We start from the raw sequence: 21,231 nt of genomic DNA, 5'->3' as shown, positions 1-21,231 counted from the left end.
GACAAATAAATAGGAAAAAATCAGGAAAAAACATCTTAATTTAAAAAAAATAATATAGCTAACATAACAGCATGGTTTTGGTCTATGGTAATAGGTAATATTAATGCATAATTAATAATAATTAATAATTTATGGAGAGAATAAAAGCTCCCTTTTCAGTGGCAGTGAATTGTGGGACGTAAAGGCGGGTTTATTTAAAAAGCAAATGTATAAATATTAAATTTGATCTTAGTTTCTGGTCTAAGAGACATTAGGCGTTTCGGTTTTTGGAATATTTGTCTTAATATTTTAAAGGAAAAGATTTTAAAAAGGCGTTTTATTTCCCTCACTTTACCAGCTAACGTTAGCTAGTTTAGGTTTGTGCCTGTTGGCTTGTAGCTAATATTAAATTATAATTAACTTACAGGAAGATAAGTTATATTGATTATGTTCACTAGTGCTATTAGAAAAAAAATTAAAAAATATCTATTTGTGTTATATAATGGATTTATGGGAAGGTGGTGTGTGTGTGGGTGATAAAACTCATTAACATTTTTAATATTTTACACCCGTTTTCAAACCTTTATCTTCACGGTATGTTTTAAATATTTAGTTGCTTATTTGCTGGACGCTGTACCAAACGGCAGAGGGTGAAATGTGTCTTTAAACTGTCTGTTTTTGCCCTTTTTGTCTGTCTTTCCCTCGAAAAAGCGCTTTTGTCTGAAGCTTCAGAATAAAGTTACACAGAGACAGACGGCAGGTTACCGGAAGTCGAGTATTTAACTTTCAACATAAAAGCTTTTATTTTTTTATTTTACCAAACATGCTCTTACACGCTTATTTTTATTATTTTTTTACATTTAATCCAGTAAAAAGTTATAAAATTGGTGTAAAATATTGTTTGTAACTATAAAAGAGACAGTAATTTATCCCGGTCATTTAAAGTAATCTTTAAACTGTATATGTCGTGGATTTAGCATTTAGTATTTTGTTTATTATAAAGACACAGCTTGACTCCGAAGACCTTTTTCACAGCAGCTTTTTTGACAGGAAATAGTAGGGTAAACACAGGTGTTACCAATTATACGAATGAAGGTGTTGTTCCATTTCGTTTCGCAGATCGCAGCACTAGGGTTTATCCTACTGTTTCATGTCAATATGGCTGCTGTGAGAAAGGTCTGTTGGCCTTTTTTACAGCAGTCATTTTGAATTATTATAATGATATTATAGTTACTAATAGTGATTGGTCTGTGTGACAGTGAGCCAGCATGCACAATACCAGGACCCTGAACTGATCATTTATTTTAGTATTTACACTATTGATACGTTTGATTTATGATTTTTGTAGTGTATAAAATTATGAATATGTCTGAAAATGCCTATCCGGGAGCCCAAGGTGATATCTATGAATTGAATTATTGTCCGACAAAACAGTCCAAAAATGTAAATATGTTCAGTGACTATTAAAAGAATATAAAACAGAGAAAAAAAGAGAAAAAAAACTGCAAATTCTCACATTTCCATCCTTGATAAATGACTGATTTACACCTTTAACAATAGAGCTTTCCTCCTCGTGTTTTCTTTTATGGTGAAAGGTGTAACGGGAAGTGTTGTGGTTGCATCCTGTGTGACTTGACAGCGGCTCTGGCAGCTCCTGTAGTAGGAGGAGGGATCGATAATAATGGGAGGGGAGAGACACGGAGTATCAACAGCAGGGCTACAACTCAACGTGCAGTGTTTGCTCCCTTTCTGGGGAAACTTGCGCCTGTTTGATGATAAATCCAGGGTCGTTTTATACACGTTTCTTAAATGTTAATTATAAAAACTCATGATTAAAAGTACTTTTCAGCAAGTTTTGGACAAAGACGACTGCGGGACTTAAAAAGCTAAAGGCGTGGGAAGTTTAAATGGACTTTAAATGGGCTGATGTCGGTCTCATGGAGGTGGTTTTGGGTTAATGGATTTTATTGAACCAGTAAAGTATTTTTATTATAATTTTTTTTTTTAAAGGAAGTCTGATAACCATGGATGTCGAGGAATAATTGTTATTTTCTTTTGATCCTTTGGACTGAGAACAAAAAATGTGACCACCTGCGATTTATTCAACTCTCTTCTTTTTTTTTTTTTTTTTTAATTTTTAAAAGTCTTTTTTCTTTTAATCTCCCCTTGTAGACAAAAAAAGAAGGAAAGAACAGTTCAAATTTGAGTGCAAGACGAGTCTTAAAAAGAAGAACCAATGGATTGAAAGATTATACTTTCAGCTTCAAGTGAAAAAGTGCCTCAAGCAAAGGTAAGCATCCTCTAAAGGACCCTGTATTCTGCTTTAAATTCAGTTTCCCTGCTTAATGCACTGTAGTAATACTGAGATACACTGCGGTGTCGCGCCTTTGTTTATGTTTAGTGTATCCCATGCACCACTTGTAATCCCCCCCCATACCACACTGAATAGGTCTAACATGCTGCAATGACCCAAAACTGAACCCTGTCCCCTTGATTAAAATAGTGGTGAACAATAGTCAGTCAAAAAAAAAAAATAGTGTTTTTCTGTATTAATTTTATTGTCCTCCCTCCCTCCCTCCTCTCAGCTGGTATCAGACACACTGACTCAGACAAAAGATGCACCTGTTTGGGTTTTACAGGAGGTCTGTGTGGTGACACGGAGGACCGAGCATCACAATTCACTGTAAGGGTGCAGAAATAAAAGGAGGTTGTGGCTTTGGTGTCTGTTTTATGTGGACCAGACGGTGTATTTGCCTGCTGCTCCACATGGTGCAATGTGCTGGACAGAACCTAATTTGAGCTGGGTTTTTTTTTTTTTGTACAGAGGAGTGCAGTCGTCTTGATGTATATACTCTAGTGCCTCCTCTCCTTTGTTTTTGTTGTGCTTCTCAGTGCTGATTGGTGAGAAATGAGGCACACAGAGGCACACATCACTCTGGATGCCTGTAATCCCTTGGTTTTTTTGGGCCATTTGACTCTATAGGCACACTGTTTACTTTCATAAATATAAGCTTCCTTCGTTAATCAGCTTGTGTAGGTTGTCAAAGGTTTTACTCGCTTTTGACATAAAAAAAAAAAAATAACAAAATGGAAATATACTTCCAGTCTGGTCCTTTTGGCAAACACCACATTATAAATCAGTTTTGGGATTGAATTATTTACAGGGTGACAGCTATGTGCGAGGAGCAGTTTTGCATTTTTTTCTATCAGAAGGAAATGTTGAATATATCACCCAGGCCCTCCGGGTTAACAAAGTCTGTGCGTGTCAGATACCAGCGCAGGTGTCATTTTACACACTTATATCCCGCATATTTCAACATTTGGCAAGGCCCTGACATTTCACTAGTATATTGCACCATTCAGGGGCACCATTTGGCCAACTCTGCCCTGTAGGCAGATTGTCATGCTGGAGGAAATTGATTGTACTGGGAAACAAATTATTCATGAGTAGAAAGTGGTTTACTCCAAATTGCTGTGTTATTAGTGGTTAAGATAGAGTCTCTTCACCTCCGCAGTGAATGCATATCGGTGACACTGTACTGAAGCTCACAGGAAAAACCACATATAGGTATTTAAATGTAGTAAACTAAAAGCTAAGGGAGACTAGAGAAGGGGGCTAATAAAGTTTAAGGGCCATAAAAAGTCACTATTGTATGTTAACGTGTCATTACTGACTTGTCTTTTACTGCCTTTTACATCTGGGCAGTAACAGCTGGTCCCTAAATGAAGGAATGAGAACTATACTAATGAACATTTTTAGGTTAAATATTTAGGGTTTGTGTTGTTTCTAGTTAGAATAACATCACTCATTGATCTTTAAGTTTTAAAATAAATCCAGTGCCATGCCTCAGTTGTGGACTTTAGCCCTTGAGTTCGCTACCTTTGGCTTCTGACCCCTCAGTTCCTCTTACTGTTGGGTCTTGAAAGAAGCTCTATGGGACTGAAATGTTCCCGGGAGTCGGAGGCAGGGGAGGACAAAGACTCAGGAGGATGTTAGCTGCTTTGCTTTCACTAGACTTATGTCATTTTCTACTCCCCTGAGACTTCTGAGCTCTATGAAATCATCCTAGGGGGAGGCGGAAATACATGAATCAGTCCACCCGTGTGTGTGTGTGTGTGTGTGTATGTAATTTGCAGCATTGTTTAATTACTGTAAACTTGCACTGTGTAGTAAAGGCAGCACTGTCCATGTTTCTCTGTGTGAGTAAATTCAAAAACATTCAACCATCAGTCAATATTGTTACACTCAGTAGCACCATGTGTAAGATTACCAACCAACACTATGTTAATCCATATACAGTGGGCTTTTCCAGTCACGAGACTGGGGCTTGACTCCCGTGCCCAGTGTGTGCCCAGCTCATTTCCTTTAGTTAGGCTAAATGTCAATACAGATACTGAATTGGGTTGCGATGCCAGAGACAACATCCATGAATTGATTTCTGTGTTATGTAGGCTGGTTCAACCAGTCGAGGTTTTACAACCCAGTCTTGTGTTAATAATTGTGGTTCACATGTACTTTGTGTGCAGATCCGGGGCCTTTTGTTGAGCTTAGGGTGTGGGATATGTCTGCAACTGTATGAGATTGTTGTTGTTTATCGCCTGTGAAAGACTTTGCTCAAGTAACACTTCAAGCTACAGGCGGGGTTTGCACAGAGGCTGTGGCCTCTGTCAAGATTAACAAGGATTACTAAGAGAGTAATGCTACTTCTTATCAGCCTGTATCTGTTGCTAACATCACTGATGGCTCTGCTTAGGCACTGAGAGGTAACACACACCCTCACACACAGGGTGCAAATTTTACTTTTTTGTCCACCAGCCAAATTGTAAGTGCACCGAAAGCATTTGGCTGGAGCTATTTTTGTACCCTGCTGACAAACATTAGGTCAAAAGTAAATTATTTCTGTTTCTGTGAGAAGTCAGAAGACTGGAAAGAGACACTGACAGTTTAATTGACTACAGTGCTGCTCTTGTTAGCTCATTACATCATGCACCTTTTAAAGTTTGCATTATTCAGTTATGCCTCCCGATCAGTTCATTCTGGTGCGATTCAGAGGAGATGCATATGGACAGGTCAGGCTCACCAGCTGTTGCAGCTGACAGCTTGGAATCAGCGTCTTGCTTGCATTCAACACGAGAACTCATCCATCCATCCGTCTGATTGCTGATTCTGGAAACCTCTGTGCTAATTAGCCAACCAAATTAAATTCTCTGGAGGGGAGCACAGATTTCCACATTCAGCAAATGATGGCTTGAGTCTCTTATATTCTGATAAAATTGGTACCAAAGTTGTCTGTGTTTGTAAAGTTATTGCAGCGGAGATGTATCGGTGATCAGTTGTAGAGGATCACTGATACACTAGCTGCATTTTACTGAGTCAAGTAGGTCTCTAAATTTTCTGTAAAGCGCGCCTTACAGCAAATAAACCGGCGTCCGGGGATTGGACCTCCAGCAACAATAGCAGTATAGTATATAATCTGAAGTGACTGGATTTCCCAGTGATTGATCACTGCACAGCTAGATGACAGCATGTGATTTGTCTCACCAATTTGATCTCTAATTTGATTAGACTATTAACACTTGGAGCAGAAGGTAAGGATTAGTCCGGGTGTTACAAATGTACAGTCCAGAAGGCTAAGTCACGACTAGATCTAAAGCAATTTGTGTCATTGAAATCCAGTGAAACATCGGACCAGTCAGTTGTGTCAGGACACGGTGTCGAGCTAAATGTCTGACGCACAGATTTACTGGTTTTTATTTCTTCTAACTTGTGTAAACCTTTTTTTATACTAATGTAACTTCCTACCTTTAAAAATCGCATCCCAGTAACGCACGGTAGATATCAGGGCTGGTGAATGATCGGCCCCTAATGGGAAATTTATATTATTATGTATTATTTATTTGTATAGATTTGGTTAAAGCTATGGAAAATTAAATCATCCGTCTTTTCTCACTACATCTTTGCCCTTCTTACCCTCAGGTGTGCATAAAACTTATTTCTTGGTTGTAGAATACATAAATGATCAGTTATCTTATTGTTTTTGGCCATGAGAAGCAGGTAATTATCGCTTATTGTCAAGGCTGGAAAATAATCCATATCTTGCATCCCTAAATTCAACTGAAGGACGGATGTACTATGATATATTCTGTTATGTCATTGTCTCTCAGTATGGTTGAGTGTGACTTGCAGACAGTTGTTAAGTATGTCGACTTTCCCTCAGATACCCTTGTGAGTAGATTAGTGTGTAGGAGTAAACCCCTCTCACCTCTCACACACGGTATTTAAAGTGCAGGTCCTTAATGTTGAATAAGAGCTGCAATCCACAGTTATTTTTTTGGTTTGAAGCTAAATTATTGGATTGCTCACAGGTCTGTAAGTGCTGTTGTCAGATCGCAGTCAGATAAACTGCAAGAATTACTGCTGCTTCATTGTTTTTAACTTGTCACAGAGTCCGTGTTCGGACAGCTGGGCTCTTCTTGAGGTCCTCTCTGTTTACATGCCAATTAAATGGCCCCTTGCGCCGCTCTGCTGCCTGAGGAAATAACCTGGTTGTCTTCCCGTCTACTCCTGCACCTGCAGACAAAGCCCCCCTCCAGGCTTCCTCTGTAATATGTCGGCTCAGTGTATCTGTCTGTCTGTTCTCGCAAGCCAGTCATATATTCTGGTGCGGGAGCACAGCAGAGCCTGCAGAAGCGACAGCGAGATTTGTTACGTCTCGAGGTTGTCAAAGGTGACTGGAGGTATAGATATGAGCTAGAATTTCAGATATATGATAGGATCCGCTCATTTCTTTTGCTGTCGTGTCATTAAAATGACATGTGAAGATGACAGCCAGGATGATGCAGTGATGTGCAATCATTCACGTCCATCATTTTTTGACAGCTGGATGTGAAACACAAATGATTAAAAGATTTGTCTCTTTTATTTTTTGAATCCACTGTAAGAGTCCCGTTTGTTTCCGACACCCTACTGAGCGAATAATGTTTGCACAGTAGGAGCAATCCCTTCCTCATCACAAACACTGCACTGGAATTATTCTGTCATGCAAAAAACTAGCAGTTCTTGTGTGGCATTGGTCTAGCTTTTCTGCTTGTTTTGGAAAGGTGCTAAACAAAAGTTATCACAGGACATCAAGGGCGGCTCCGGCAGCAACAGTCTCAACCCTGTGTCGGTCAAATGCAAGGAGATAAATGCATCTTTCTGCTGCTCTGTTCTGGGCTGTTTGTCTTCTCAAGTGCAAACACGACTGCTAAGACTAAACGGGTCAGCCATGTATTCAGTTATCATGCGTTACTGCAGTGCATCTGTGGCTATATCCACAGCTAATATCCAAGACCCACATGCTTTCTAAGAATAGCCTCCTTCTTGTATTACTTAAATGAACTTAAAGTAATAAGCTGGTATTAGGGGTACTGAATGGAGTGACTTAAGAGGAGGGGGAGAGGTCTTCCATTATGTTTGAAGGGCAACAACTTAAACTTGTGCCTCCAATCCAATTTGAGGTGGAGGGTCTCACAAGTTGCTTCAGCTGTTCTCATCGTTCAGTCTGTGAAGTAGGCCCACAATTTGTGTAAGTGGAGTCTTGTTTGTGGGGCTCATTAGGACTCAGTGGGTTGTACTGGTGGTCTTGCATGTGCATTTACAGTTTTCCTCACTCGCTTTGGCTTTCAGTCTTGATATTCTCTAAACTTTAAGTGTCACAACTGTTTCATGGGACATCACAACTACATGGTAATAACTCACCTAGTTATTGTGTCAGTAAATTGGCCAATACCACCAAAATGAAGAGTTATTTTGTCATCGTGTGAGTCATACTTGCTTACTGTATGATACAAGAATGTCTATGTTTGTCTAGCTGAATGCTATTGTGTATTGAGCTTTTTAGAGTCAGATTTCAACAGTAGGTCAGATTTAAGTCAATACTGTAGTGCAAAGAAAAAGGATGTGCACATTTGTAAATTCATTTGTGTAGCAATGTGTTACATGTACTGTAAATCTTTATTGTAAAGTCACATAGCCTACAGTGAACAGAACATCTGCCACAAAATGACACCCATGCCAAAAAAAACACCACACAATGAAAGAAACCTGTGGTAGCTCAGTAAGAGGCCAACAAATTGTACCTCCTCACAGTATGCTGATTGTGATTCCTAGTTCATTACTGTCACCTGGCAGGTAATTTGCCCATTTAGCAGACATCTCAAAGATTTCATGTCATAGATATTTCTGGAATAAACATATATATGTGACAGATTTTGATAATTGAATGGATTGCATTTTGAATGTGATGGCTCAAACAATTAATGTTTTAGAGGTTATGAAGAGTTTGACATTTTTACTGAGAATCAACTCATCAATTTTGATCAGCAAGCCATGTGCAAGTAGTTATTGTAAAAAAAAAACTTGTGCCAAAATGTTTACAACTTGCTTGAATGAATGAGAAATTCAAATCTGTGAGGTGAACCGCACTCACCGCCACTGGCTGCTTGAACATATACTGCACCGGATGGAGTCTTGAATTCAGTTTAAGGAGAGAGCGTTGCCAAATGGCAGTCTATTTATTCCAGTCACATTCCTTTTTTAAGCACTGGTAATAGGATAACATCTGGAGTCGGGGAGACACACCTTTCAGTATTGCTCGTGTCACCTGTCAATTGCTGTTGCCCTATTTAGCATAAGACGAGACCTTCTGGATGAGCTGGACCAATCACAAGCATCAGGTTAATCTGTACGTACACTTAGAGCCTTGTAGAGGTCTTCTCTGTGGACACACACAAACACACATATAGATATGCACACTCACTGACACACACGCACACACACACACACACACATACACACACACACACACACACACACACACACACACACACACACACACACACACACACACACACTTTGGCCTCTACAGGGAAACCTCCACAGGGTGCATACTCTAAGCAATCTCATGCCATACTGTCTATTTGTAGCACTTGTTGGAATAGCTTATTTGCCTTAATCCAGCCACAGCACAGACATGCAATTTTCCAAAAGGATTAAGTGTTTTCAAAGAATACAGTTATATATTTACCAAGAAGCATCTGGAATGTAGTGTAGTTGTTGGATTAGGAGGTGATGTTAACTTGAGGGATTACATTTGTCTGAACAGGGGGGATGTGAGGGATGTCCTTGTGCAGCGGTGAACCTGTGAATGGTACAGTAGCGTTCTGTTGAAGAGAAAACGAGATGTGTGGTCTTCTCTTTCAGGTTGGGAGATGTGTGAAGGAGTGTGACGGACGGCCATGGGACTGGAGAGACGGTGGCTTCAGGCTGTCACCACTGTTGTAGCCATCTGTCTGCTAAGTAAGTATGCTAATGCAAATATGGATTCATTGCATACATTTGCACTGCATCTCCATAATTAATGTCTTCTTGGTGAACTTTTAGAGTTTTTCTCAAATGATTACTGGCATTCCTCGGTCCTGAGTTATCTTGTTAACAAACTGTTAAATCTCAATTCATATCATCAAAGACCTTTTCCCGAAATTGAATTAGTCATCCGAAGCAGCTGGAGCTGTCATTTTTTGAGCTGACAGACGACAAGAAAAAATGGTTGTAGATCCTATTGTGCTAACTTGTTTAAACACACAAAAACAAAAAAAACAAAAAACAATTATGTAACACTGACATAGAAAATTCACTCAACTTGTGTAAATAGGACTTGCACATGCAGAGCACAGATTAACTGGTGAAATCTGCTTTGTTGGATCACATTTACATGATCATGACGATGGTACTGCTGTACATTATGTCACGGTTTGTTTTTGAAGAATCACTTTCACCACGTTATGTAACATTATTACAGTCTGTATACAGCCACTGTCACTTTTAAACTTAGTATATCAGGTTTTGTTTGGTAAATTGTGCTGCAGACAGTTTAAGTGGTGGGTGATGATGAGTGAAAAATGGATCTAGATTGAATTTAGTAAAATAATTGATTGAATTTGTGCACATTTAGCTCATTTCTTTTTAAAATCAACAGAAAATTGTTCACAGCTGGTTCACAAAGCAGGCTGTTGTACTAACTGCATAAAATGCTGTGTCCAGTCATGTTGTATATTCCAATATATTGGCTTTTTCATAAGACTCTGGGCTTTTTTAATTTTTAAGACAACCAGTTGTTTTCCTCCATTTGTCTCTGCCATTTGTTTGCATGACTTCACCAAAAGTTCATTGTTTACCAACGTCAACAAGACCTACAGTATGTCCTTTGTTGTGACAAAGCATCGCAAAGCAGTTGGCATATGTTGCCTTTTAGCTGCCTACATGCAGTTTGAGGGACACCATGATGAAATTGGCACAGCTCCCATTGCCTTACATTGGAGAAAGTAAAGAGGAGGGGTTACAGCACAGACATGAGAGGACGAAAAGAGAGAATGAGGCCAAAATCCAACTTAAATAATATCTGTTGGTGTGGATTTAGATCAATCTGGGATTTATACTACCCCCAACCCAGGCACGCTTCTCTGTGTGCGTGCATGTGTTCGTAAGGGGGGGTGGTGGGATTGATTTTGCTGGTCCGCAGACCATGTGTGTACCCCAGGGGGTGGTGGGAGGTCGGCTGGAGAGAGGACAGAGGGTCCTGCTGCCCTGCATCAGAGTATCACCACCACCCCCCACCCCTTTTGAGATTAAAGTAATCACCAGGCCAGATGAGTAGTACAGCAAACACTGGCACCCAGTTGCGCACACACCCACGTGAGCACATGGCAGCGAGGGAGATAGAGCGAGAAAAGACTGCTCCAGGTGTCACTAATGGGATTGCTGTGTGTTTGCAGGCTTTGTGGCTATACGATCTTGTCACCAAATGGCACGTGATTGTTTTACATGCCCTCTGATGGCCCAGCTATTAACAGCGTACACTCTGGGGATGTCATAGTGTAGTCACCGGCTGATCCAATTCAACACGAGCATTTATGGATCCGTTTTTCAGTCTATTTCCCAACTACTTTTCTGTGTCTAGACCTCTTCTTGCCTGTGTGGTCCTCTCTCTCTCTCTCTCTCTCTCTCTCTCTCTCTCTCTCTCTCTCCCTCTCTCTCTCTCTCTCTTCTCTCTCTCTTATATACTACTAATGTTTTATGAACTGTTCTCAGCAAGGCAAACAATTTTCACAGGAATAAATGACCAAAAAAATTCCAGAGAGGTTAATCCAGCCCATAACTCTCCTTAAAGGGCCTATATTTCTGTGGCCCTTATAGCGCAAGATTTATGTGTTTACTCACATTTGACTGTTTTATTGCATTCTGTGCTATCAGCAAATGTCCACAATGAATCCCATGCTTCATCCTGGTCATATGTTGTTGTCTTTACAGGTGTGTCTCAAGGTGAGGCAACATTGGTTCATGCCAGAGAGGGCGGCTCTGCAGAGCTGGACTGCAATCTCACTCCTACGTCCAAAGAATCCACCACCCCAAACCTTTTTCCTCTGCATGTGGTGGAGTGGGTGCGCCTCGGTTTCAACGTTCCCATCCTCATCAAATTTGGAGTGTATGCTCCTCGTGTACATCCAAACTACAAGGGTAAGAGTTATTCAGATGTGTTCAAATACACACTCCTTTCAGACACCTGAAAGACTCTCTAACAAAATGTGTTACTGCAGTTCCATTCCCTTGAAGTAGACCTCTAAGACCTTGCTTTGATTGAATGTTTTTTTGCTATTGCTTGCTTTAGCTATTTGAGTGCATACAGAGCTTAACGTGGGCTTTGAAAACATTTCTCAGTAGCTACTGTTATAGCAGTTTGAGAGACTGACCACCAATTGACAGATTTCTCTAATTACGGTTCAGTAGACTTTAGGGAAGGGAGGGGAGGTGTCCATGTGGCACTGTTTCTTTTTTTTACCTTGAGTTACATGCCTCTATCCTGTGTGAGCAAAGGTAGGCATCAGGAGTTTACACTGGTATTTATGAAGACTTGGGGAGGGGAAGTTTGAATGGAACAATATCCCAAATAGGTAATCCCTCCAAACCGCAAGCCCTGTAATTACTGCTGGTGTTCAGTCTGTGTGGTTCGAGACTGCAGTTGTAGCGCAGAGAGAAGGGGAAGGGCGAGAATGGTCATGTTTTAATGGAGGCAGTTAGAGGGGGTGGGGTAGCTGAGCAAGAAGAAGGGGGTACCAGTAACGCTGTCCATTGGGGGATTAGGAGTGTAGGTGGGGGCTTGGTGGTCTGATGACAGTGTTTTATTAGTATGCTGAAGGGTGACCCAGTAAGGGGAGATTGTTGTGCTGGAAGGAGGATGGATGAAGCATTGGGAATAATGGGAGTTTTCTTGCTGGAGCCCTATAATCCTGTCATTGTCTACCAGAGGACAAAAGACAAAGAGGGGTATCACAACCTCCCCTTTGCTTTGCCAAAGCCAACAGGATCACTAGGGCACCCCAAATCCCATACTGTCCCAACTAGGTCACTGAAATGTACAGGGAACCTCGATAAAAACTCCTTCACGTTTCCCGTATTAGAACTTATTTTACCAGGAGGTCCTGAATCCTGCGATTCAGAAATATGTTTTTTAGCAACTCTAGAACCACATTTAAGGTCTACAGGGGCTGAACCACAAGCAGCCCACCTACAACGGGCAATTGGGCTACATGTGTTTGGCATGTAAACCCTCTTGTAGGCCGTTAACTATGTCATTGTTTCGGGGCAGTCATCTGATGCAGAAGCAGCCATAATGAAGTAAACAACATTGCAGAGATGAAGCTCAGAGTAGAAGACTGTTTGGGATGTCCCAATATTTTGCCATATCTATCCCTCGTGAGTACTTGTCTGCTGTGGGCTTTACCCCTGTCTGCCTCAGATCCTGATATCTCCCCTCCCACTGGAAGCAGATGGCGGCATGTGAAGCGTGTCAGCGCTGTGGGTCTAATGTATTCTACTCTCAAATTAAAATGTTGGGGGATTTCAGATTTACCCACAAGACAGTCAAGTAGGCGACCACTTCCTGATCTGTGTCTTAGCTTGTCTGAGATCTGGAACAAGAGAGCAGGGATGAGACCTGTACTAACTGTTCAGAGCTGAGGGTGGATTTACAGCATAATGGATCGATATGTATTACTAAATTTAAGTGCGCTTGTCCTTCCTTTGGTGGACTCATTGAATTGCAAATGATGCACATTTAAGTAGGCTAAAATAAAACATAAAAAGCATTCCCAAACGCTGTCTGTCCTTGGTCTGCTGTTTAGTTTCAAGCTCACTGATGCTATTGGCCATTTTTAGAAACTGAGATGAAAGAATCAAAGCAAGCGATATCTTGGATGACTATTTCAGTCATCCATTAAAACAAAATGTTTTGATACGATATCAGGTGTATTTGAGATTGCACTCTGTATTTGAGGAGTGTCACAGCTACAAAGCACCGTTCTTTTTGTCAACCCCCTTATAGACACCAGGCTGTCTAGGTCTCAGAGAGCTTCTCTTGTCTGCTTAATGTGAATCAGGATGGTATTAGTACCCCTCGTCCCTCTTCCTCTCTGTTTCACACCCAGCATGCCCTGCGGGGCCGAACATTAGTCAACTCACAACAAAGAGGAAACAGCCGAATAAACTCTGACTGACACACTATTGTAGCCTGTTTGAGTTGTATTTGTTGAGACAATATGTTCAAGTCTTGCAGTGTCAGGATGGTTTACTGTTACAGGGCAAGATCAAATGTCTCCTGTGCGCTGAAGTAAATCAGTAGAGACTGTGAGCAGGGGACTCCGACCTGAGGTTAGAACGACAATGGGCAAACCCCCAGATCTCAGCAGGCCTTCATCACGCTCTCAGTGTGACCTCTGAACACTGGATAGGTTAAAGCCTGCATTTGTCACACACATGCACAAGTCACGTACACACACACTTGAATCTACACAAACCGTGAACTCTATAACCCGTCACCTTGTAGACTTAAGTGGACTTTAATGTTGAACAAGTGAGCTTTGGAAAACTTTGTCTATTTGACAATGGCAAAAATAGCCCTGCTGAAAGGTGAAACTGATCACCTTTATCCATCACCAACCAGTTTTTCTGCCATAACTAGACCAGTATGTGTGGCAAACAATGACACAATGGAAGTAGAATACACGGCTGCAACTGGGGAATTTCATGTTTGCCGGCTTAGAGCAGCAGGCCTTTACAAAAGCTCTGTTACCTCATGCCTTAGGTGTCCAGATTCATAAGAAGAGCATTAGATCAGAGTCAGTGCTGAGCTGGGCAATCATATCAAATCCTGTTCTACTGTGGAAATGTTGTCCAAGTGTCTCTTCTCTCAATGCATATATCTACTGCTGCAAGACTTCTTAATAATAACAGCACAGAACAGAATAACAGTATAACAAGCATGATGAGGATTACTCCCTGAGGCACTAAGCGTTTTCCTGATGGTCACTCCAGTTGAGTAACTAAAACACATTTTAGGCAACTAGCAATTATTAACATCGGCGTTATCTTTTCCTGACCAGAAAACAAAGCTCAAGTTCAGTACTTGAACGGTTCAAACACCTCTCGTAATCTCGCCGGACTGAATTCCATATTTTAAAATACTTTGCTCCGTGATCATGCATGAGGGCTAATGCCCGCGGTACGTTGAGTGGCCGGCGGCTGTAGTGAAATTTTGGCACGTGAGCTGTGTGTGCTTTCTGGTTCAGGGGTTAACGGAGCCGGACAGAGCGAGAGGGACAGAGTTAACTGTAATCTATCTCACGACAAAGAGCTATTCATAAGAGGGTTAAACTGATTAGGGAGACAGGAGGATTGAAGAGAGAAATTTGGGGGAGTGGGAGGGGTGAGCTGTCAGAGGCAGGGGGCCGGTCCCAGACTTATGATTGTATTCAAATCAAAACACATCCCACAATGCACCTCTGCCCGACTCTCTTATGCACATACGGATGGACAAAGAAAAGCAGTGCGGATGCTTCTGCAAACAGAATAATCTGTCTTCCTCCATAGTTACCCCCTGCTATTGTATCGCATCTAATTCACTATACCCCAAGTATTATTATGGCAGTGAGTACCAGTGGGAACCCCTAATGCAAAAATCACATGTTGATTCCATTCCTGTGGAGCAATAAAAACCTCATCCTAGAGCTGTAGTAGACGGAAAACTATGTAAACATACAATGTAACAGCACTGTATGGAAAGAAAGTGTCTTAAACGAGGAATTATGCTGAGAAAATGTTTGTGGTTTAAACTGTTCTTGCTCGGTTGCATTTCATTGGTTTCACATACAGAGAAAGACTCATCAGTCTTGTCTTAGGAAAAAAAAATAGGAGATCAGAAACCATGAGACAAGGCCAGCTCCTGGCCAGCGGCACTGCTCTGAAATCTGAGTTATTCCTAACCCGCCACCCACTGGGCGAGAACCTGACTCTCACTCGTATGAAGAGGGTGTGCGTCTTAGAGGTTCACACAACATCGGTGGATTAGCGTTTCCATTTTCTACCCTTGGCTGCACTGCTGCTCGACCTGTTGGAAACAAGGGCTCATTTTAAGGTGGACTGGAGCTGTCATGTGATAGCTGCTGGAGGAAAAACAGTGAGGAGGAGGAGGAGGAGGAGGGTGGACACAAGAAAGGAGCAGCAGCTATTGTTTCAGCTATTCTTCCTGTCCTCCGTAGGGGCTAATGATGTTTGTCTCTTGAGGAGGACTTGTGGACATTGTGCTAATGTAGAACCAGGGGGAGTGATGAATGTGTCTGCTGGGGAGTTACAGAGCACCGAGGTCAGAAAGGTCAACCTCTCATTGGTTGTCAGTGGATTATCGATGCACACAATTCGAGTAACCTCTCCATAACCTCTCGCTCAATCCCTCTTGGATTGAAAAACAGGGTGTTTTTTTTTTACTGATATGGTTAATCATTTTTCATCTCTTGTGTTAAATGATTGCAGGATATTTGCATTGTATCTGCCGCCATCAGAAAGTAAAAGCACCCACGGGTCAGAGCACCTGCTGAGCGCCCATTTGAGATTTCAGTTCAAGTCCAAAGATGCAACATTCAAATTTAAATAAAGCAACATTTGTCACACAGCGTCAGCCTTTTGTCTGTCCACAGGCTGAAAAGAAAACACTCCTTTCTTTTTCGGCCTCTCATTCATTTTCTCTCAATCTTCCTTTTCCGCCTCTTGTGCCGCTGGATGTGACACAAGGCCGTTTCTTAAAAAATCAAAATGTGTTTTTCTCCCACTTGTAATTTCTCAAAATCTCTGACAGTAGAAACCCACCCCTCAGCGTGATCGACCCTCCCCTGTCCATGTTTTTACCCCGCCAGGTTTCTACAGCAACTGAATTCAAATCTAAACCTACAGCCCGGGCTTTTCTCGCTCCCATCACTATGGTAACCGGAGAGAATGAGGAGTGGGGGGCTGCCGTCTCTTTGTAGTGATAGACAAGAGGGAGGCTACGGGAAAGGGTTAAGTGTTCGACAGCGAAACCAGAATTCCCCAGCGGAGACTCAGGGGGCAGGGCACTGACCAAATTTTGAAAATCAACATGTATACACACCCACGTGCTTTCTGAACCCACGAGATCAGTGCACATGGTCAGTCGTAGGCTGCGTTTTAGTCATCTTACAGAATAAGAGGTGCTATTTGAGCCACGGAGATCTTTAAGTATTCCATTATATTCAGCCACATGAGGATTAGGGGTACGTTAAAGAGGGTTTGTGTGATTTTGCACGTGAAAGTGTTTTTCCTCTTAGCCTCAGTTAATTCCATGTCTGATTGGGGAAAAAGGTTGCATAGGAAATGACCAGCTCTGGGAGGATCCCTCATGGAGAGATAAAAGGAAAATGCCTAAAGTTATCCACATACCTGTTATCATCTGCCTGCACATTTCCTCTCTCCTGGCCCTGCCCAGTTGTTTGAAAGATGCTGACTGAAATGAGAGGCATTCATTTTATGGTGCCACTAAGTGAGCACCGCCCATCAAACGCTGGTCTGTCTTTTAGGAGGTCAGTCAAACATTAAACCTAACTATTAAGCACAGCAACAGCCCCAGTCAGGAATGCAGGGTTAATTGTTAGCCATTGTAGTCTGTCTTTACTCTCTGTGTGCGTCTCACCCTGTCTTAAGGCCACGTATAGAGTTAATGAATTTCATAGCTTTCCCGACACTGCCGTCTGGAGGGAAACCTGCATGAATAGTGAGGATATTGTATTTCTTGTGATATTGTTGCTTCGGGGTTGCAGGACATTCAAGAATTTGGTGCTGTTATATAGAGTATGTCTACTGTATGTTGTTTATATTTTGTAGTAGGTGCAAACAAGTATAGCGTGATTCCGGAAACTTCTCCACATTTCCGTTTACTTTCAAACTTCTTTGGACTGGGGCCTGGTATGAGCAACGTGTGTGTTTCCCCCCTGCATGCATCCTCCTGTCGTTTAAAGCCCTGAGATTGAAGGGGGAAAAAGAGTTCATTGAGAGACAGAATAAAAGGAAGGGGGGTGGGTGGGAAAGGGTAACTTCAGTACCCTGAAAACCAGGCTGCAGTCACCAGGCAACCAACAGATCAAGTTTCAAAGCCTGACAAGGAGTTGTAAGAAGTACAGGGAGGAGGAGAGGGAGCAGGGTATGGGTGTGTGTGTGTGATAGGGAGTTGTGTATGTGTGTGTCCATGCATGGATCCATCTGTGTCGTTGAGGGTGTTCACACACACGCAAGTTCAGAGCATGCATCTGCCATGCTCTGCATTGTTTGTCTCTGCCGAGTGTCCGTAAGTGGTAAACAAAAACAGGTGACTCATTTCATTGTGCATCTGTTGTAGAAATCTTTTAAAACTACAAAAATGAAAAGACGAAAACAGACTCATACGGTTTTAGTGATTTAATGAAGCTGCCTTCAAGTATTCCTGGCATGCTCATCCTCGCTCTCCACTCCACCACCACCCAAACCCTTAATGACAGGACACCATCTGTATCTGTAATCTCACATAGCATTACAATCATCAACCGAGTGATTCATGTGTTTGCACTGCAACTTAGGGCCACTGACTTCTCAGCGTCTGTGCTGCTGTTCTGTCTGCCACCTTGCCTATTTTCATAAATCTTTAGTTATGTGGTTGTTGTAATGTGGAGCTACAGTTGCTGTGTGTGGATTTGTCTGCCAGCATAAAGTCCATGACTTTGACTGTGGCCCTTTGTGACACTGAATGCCTGTGTCCTCTGGATGGTAAGCCCTCTTCCTGCATGTGCTGACTCTGCCTGTCTGGCTGTGTGTGTGTGTGTGTGTTAGTTCTCTCTAACTCTCTCTCTGTCTTTCACCTCTTCCTCTTTGCCCTCCCACCCTCACCCCTCCTCCCACAGGCCGTGTGTCTCTGACCCGAGGTGCCTCTCTGCTGGTGGAACGTCTGACCCTGGAGGATGAGGGCTGGTTCGAATGCCGCATCCTGCTCCTGGACAGCAAAAAAGACAACTTTCAGAACGGCACATGGACCTTCCTCTCCATCACAGGTGCAGCACTGCAGGGTTTTTGGGACTCTGGTGCAGCTCCTTTCGCTGGCACTGTCCTTGTTTAGAACAGCCACAGCATGAATCTTGGCTGGGACTCTGAAGGTCCTGGCATGCTGAATTTTCCTGAGTGTTATAGCTGCGTATCAGGGCGTTTGCGTGTGACGTTCTGTGTACACAGTGATCTCATCTTGTCTTTGTCTATTCCTGTCCTGGTAGTGGTGCCACCATAGGAGTTTGATTTTAAGAATATCAGCAGCAAGACAGTGTATGGATGGCTTTTGTGGGCTAAAGAATTAAGGTTAAATGCTTAAATCTGAGTCTTTTTAACCCACCTACTTCCCACACTGGTTATGCCACAGTGGAATTAAGAGTTCCATTGAGAGTGTGAAGTAGGGATTTGGTATGATTATACTACGCTGAATGAAAGACCTACATGTGGTGCATCAGGTTGCAAATGAAGCCTGGACACTATTCTTGTACATAATAGTATTACATCAGTGCATGCATTGAATATCATATGAATACATGTTACCTAAGAATATGTTTAGTAATCCCAACCAAACTTGACACAGAACCTTGTACACAGGGACAATGATGACAAATTTTATCCAAATCTGGAGGGATTGAAGGGGAAGAAAAACACAAATGTGGCAGTGTTAGGTCCCTATTCTCCTCTCAATAACACAAACAAAACAATTAATACAAAACATAAAAGTCAGTTCAGTTCAGGCATTTTTTGAGGTTTGGTGGTATCCCTAGCCTGGGAACTAGCAGATGCGTCCTGTCCACCGTCCCACTCACACAGATTTCCACCACTCCTGGATTTGGTCGAGCCAATCACAACTTTAAATCTTATATGGAGTAGGTTTTATAATGTGGCTGTACAGAGGAGTGCCTTATTGGTCGTTGAGGCGTTTTCGTAAACATCAAAGACAGCTGCCGCCACATTTGAAAGCATTAACAGTGTCTTTTTCTGTATATATTGACACAGTTAACCATGAAAACCCATAAATATTCTTGTAAACAGTTAAAATGAGAATGCTACTTTCAAGTATACCCAGCAACGGCCCATCTCCTCACAGGAGAAATAAAACCGCTCACAAGGTCTTAGGATCATCTAGATAAACCAAGCATTGAGCGCATCAAACCAGTTGCCACTGAGCTCTACTGTACTGGGGTGAGCTACAGGGGGTACCTCTAAGCACATTACACCAAAACTACTCAAGTTTGGTTGTTATTGAGGATTAAATATCCCTTTTTTAAGCATTTATTGAGAAATTTTCGACCTTAAAGATGCTATGGTTGACTACTGACTTCTGCATTTAGTACTCCAAGTCAAGGTAGTGCTCTGATTGTCTTCTATGTCCCATTTGAATATGTAAATAAAACTAAACATTTCATCTGTGCCGTCTTTGCTCTAGCTCCACCTGTGTTTATCAAGACACCACCAACTTTCGTTGAGGTTCTGCTCGGTGACTCGCTGACTCTCAGCTGTGGAGCCCATGGCAACCCTCGACCAACTGTTGTCTGGCATAAAGATGAGAGCCAAATCGAGAAACATGAAAAAATAAAAGTGAGTTGAGATTAACAGATGGCATTTGCAGTATTTTAATTAAATACTTTATAATTAGCATGTTCTGTAGGAGTTGTAGCTTTTATGTTCCTTTGTTGTACTCTCCACAACAGCCTCACGATCTTCCTCCGACTTTTCTCTTTGATCCTCTTACTCTTCACCTTCGCCTCCTTTTAGGTGCTCAATGGTACCTTGTCTCTGGCCTCCGTCACAAGAAATATTTCAGGAGTGTACAAATGTCACGTGTCCAACACAGAGGGGAACCTGACCCACTATACGCAGCTGCAGGTCAAAGGTCAGTGTTAAACTGTCAATCATCAGGGAGAGACCGAATCACTGCTGATCTCACGATAAGCAAATAGTGTGGTGTGCAGGTGAACAAGCCATAGAATGTGTGTTTTGGAAAATAACATCTACCTTTTGTTTGTCTAGGATAAAAGGTCTATTCTATTAGATTAAATTGTCTTCTGTTCTCCTCAAAGGCTTTATGTTCTTGCTGTGCTACTACAAACCCAGTGAGCACTTTAACAATCATGAATACAGAGTCTATACTGCCACCTACAGTCTGCCCCCTGTTGTTGCATTAAATCATGGCCTGCCAACATTCAACACTGATCTCTGTAATCCTCTAAAGTCTTGATTTACTGCACGACTATATAAACACAGCATTAATATTAGTGTGTTGTGTTTTCTTTCTGTCAAAAGGACCTCCGCTCATCATCATCTCCCCAGAGGACACCACTCTCAACATGTCCCAGGATGCAGTTCTGCAGTGTCAGGCTGACGCCTACCCCTCTAACCTCACCTATGAGTGGTGGAAACAAGGGCAGAATGTTTACCATATTGAGTGAGTACAGGTCTTCACCAACCAAAGATATTTTAATAGTATGTAGGTTTTTTTTCTGTCAAATATAAAATAAGGTTAATATGACTTCCTGATCCCAGACATAATCACCCACTATATCCGAATGTACAGTGGAATACTGGGAAGAATATTTAAAGGAAGCCTTTAAATACACACAATGGATCTGTTAGGTGTTTTTCCAAAGCATGCCGCTAATACAATCAGTTCTAATTAGATTATTTACAAGACTATTTTATCATGTGGTCATGAGCGTGCTATAAACCGTAGACAAAGGAGATTATAAATAACCCTCTCAATCAATCAATTCACAATGCAGTAAAGTTAGTTTTCATGTCACCTTTATCACTTCTTA

General features: G+C 41.9%; 1 protein-coding gene across 4 annotated transcripts in view; it reads left to right on the top strand.

The window, feature by feature from the left end:
• Positions 1–1,681: 1,681 nt before the first annotated feature.
• Positions 1,682–21,231, top strand: part of igsf9b (immunoglobulin superfamily, member 9b) — a 28,797-nt gene continuing 9,247 nt past the window's right edge. For 3 of the 4 annotated variants that reach the window (XM_051423056.1, XM_051423057.1, XM_051423054.1), the window contains exons 1-7: positions 1,682–2,269; positions 9,224–9,319; positions 11,330–11,536; positions 18,295–18,441; positions 19,863–20,014; positions 20,192–20,309; positions 20,720–20,861. In XM_051423056.1, the coding sequence (XP_051279016.1) occupies positions 9,259–9,319; positions 11,330–11,536; positions 18,295–18,441; positions 19,863–20,014; positions 20,192–20,309; positions 20,720–20,861 (827 nt within the window). In that variant the 5' untranslated portion in view covers positions 1,682–2,269; positions 9,224–9,258. The remainder of the gene's footprint in view (positions 2,270–9,223; positions 9,320–11,329; positions 11,537–18,294; positions 18,442–19,862; positions 20,015–20,191; positions 20,310–20,719; positions 20,862–21,231) is intronic. The other variant, XM_051423055.1, reaches the window with a different exon arrangement.

This window comes from Dicentrarchus labrax, unplaced genomic scaffold (assembly GCF_905237075.1).
Source record: "Dicentrarchus labrax unplaced genomic scaffold, dlabrax2021, whole genome shotgun sequence".
Classification (NCBI taxonomy): domain Eukaryota; kingdom Metazoa; phylum Chordata; class Actinopteri; family Moronidae; genus Dicentrarchus; species Dicentrarchus labrax.
The sequence above is the reverse complement of the archived record's forward strand: the minus strand, read 5'-3'. Positions and strand labels throughout refer to the sequence as shown.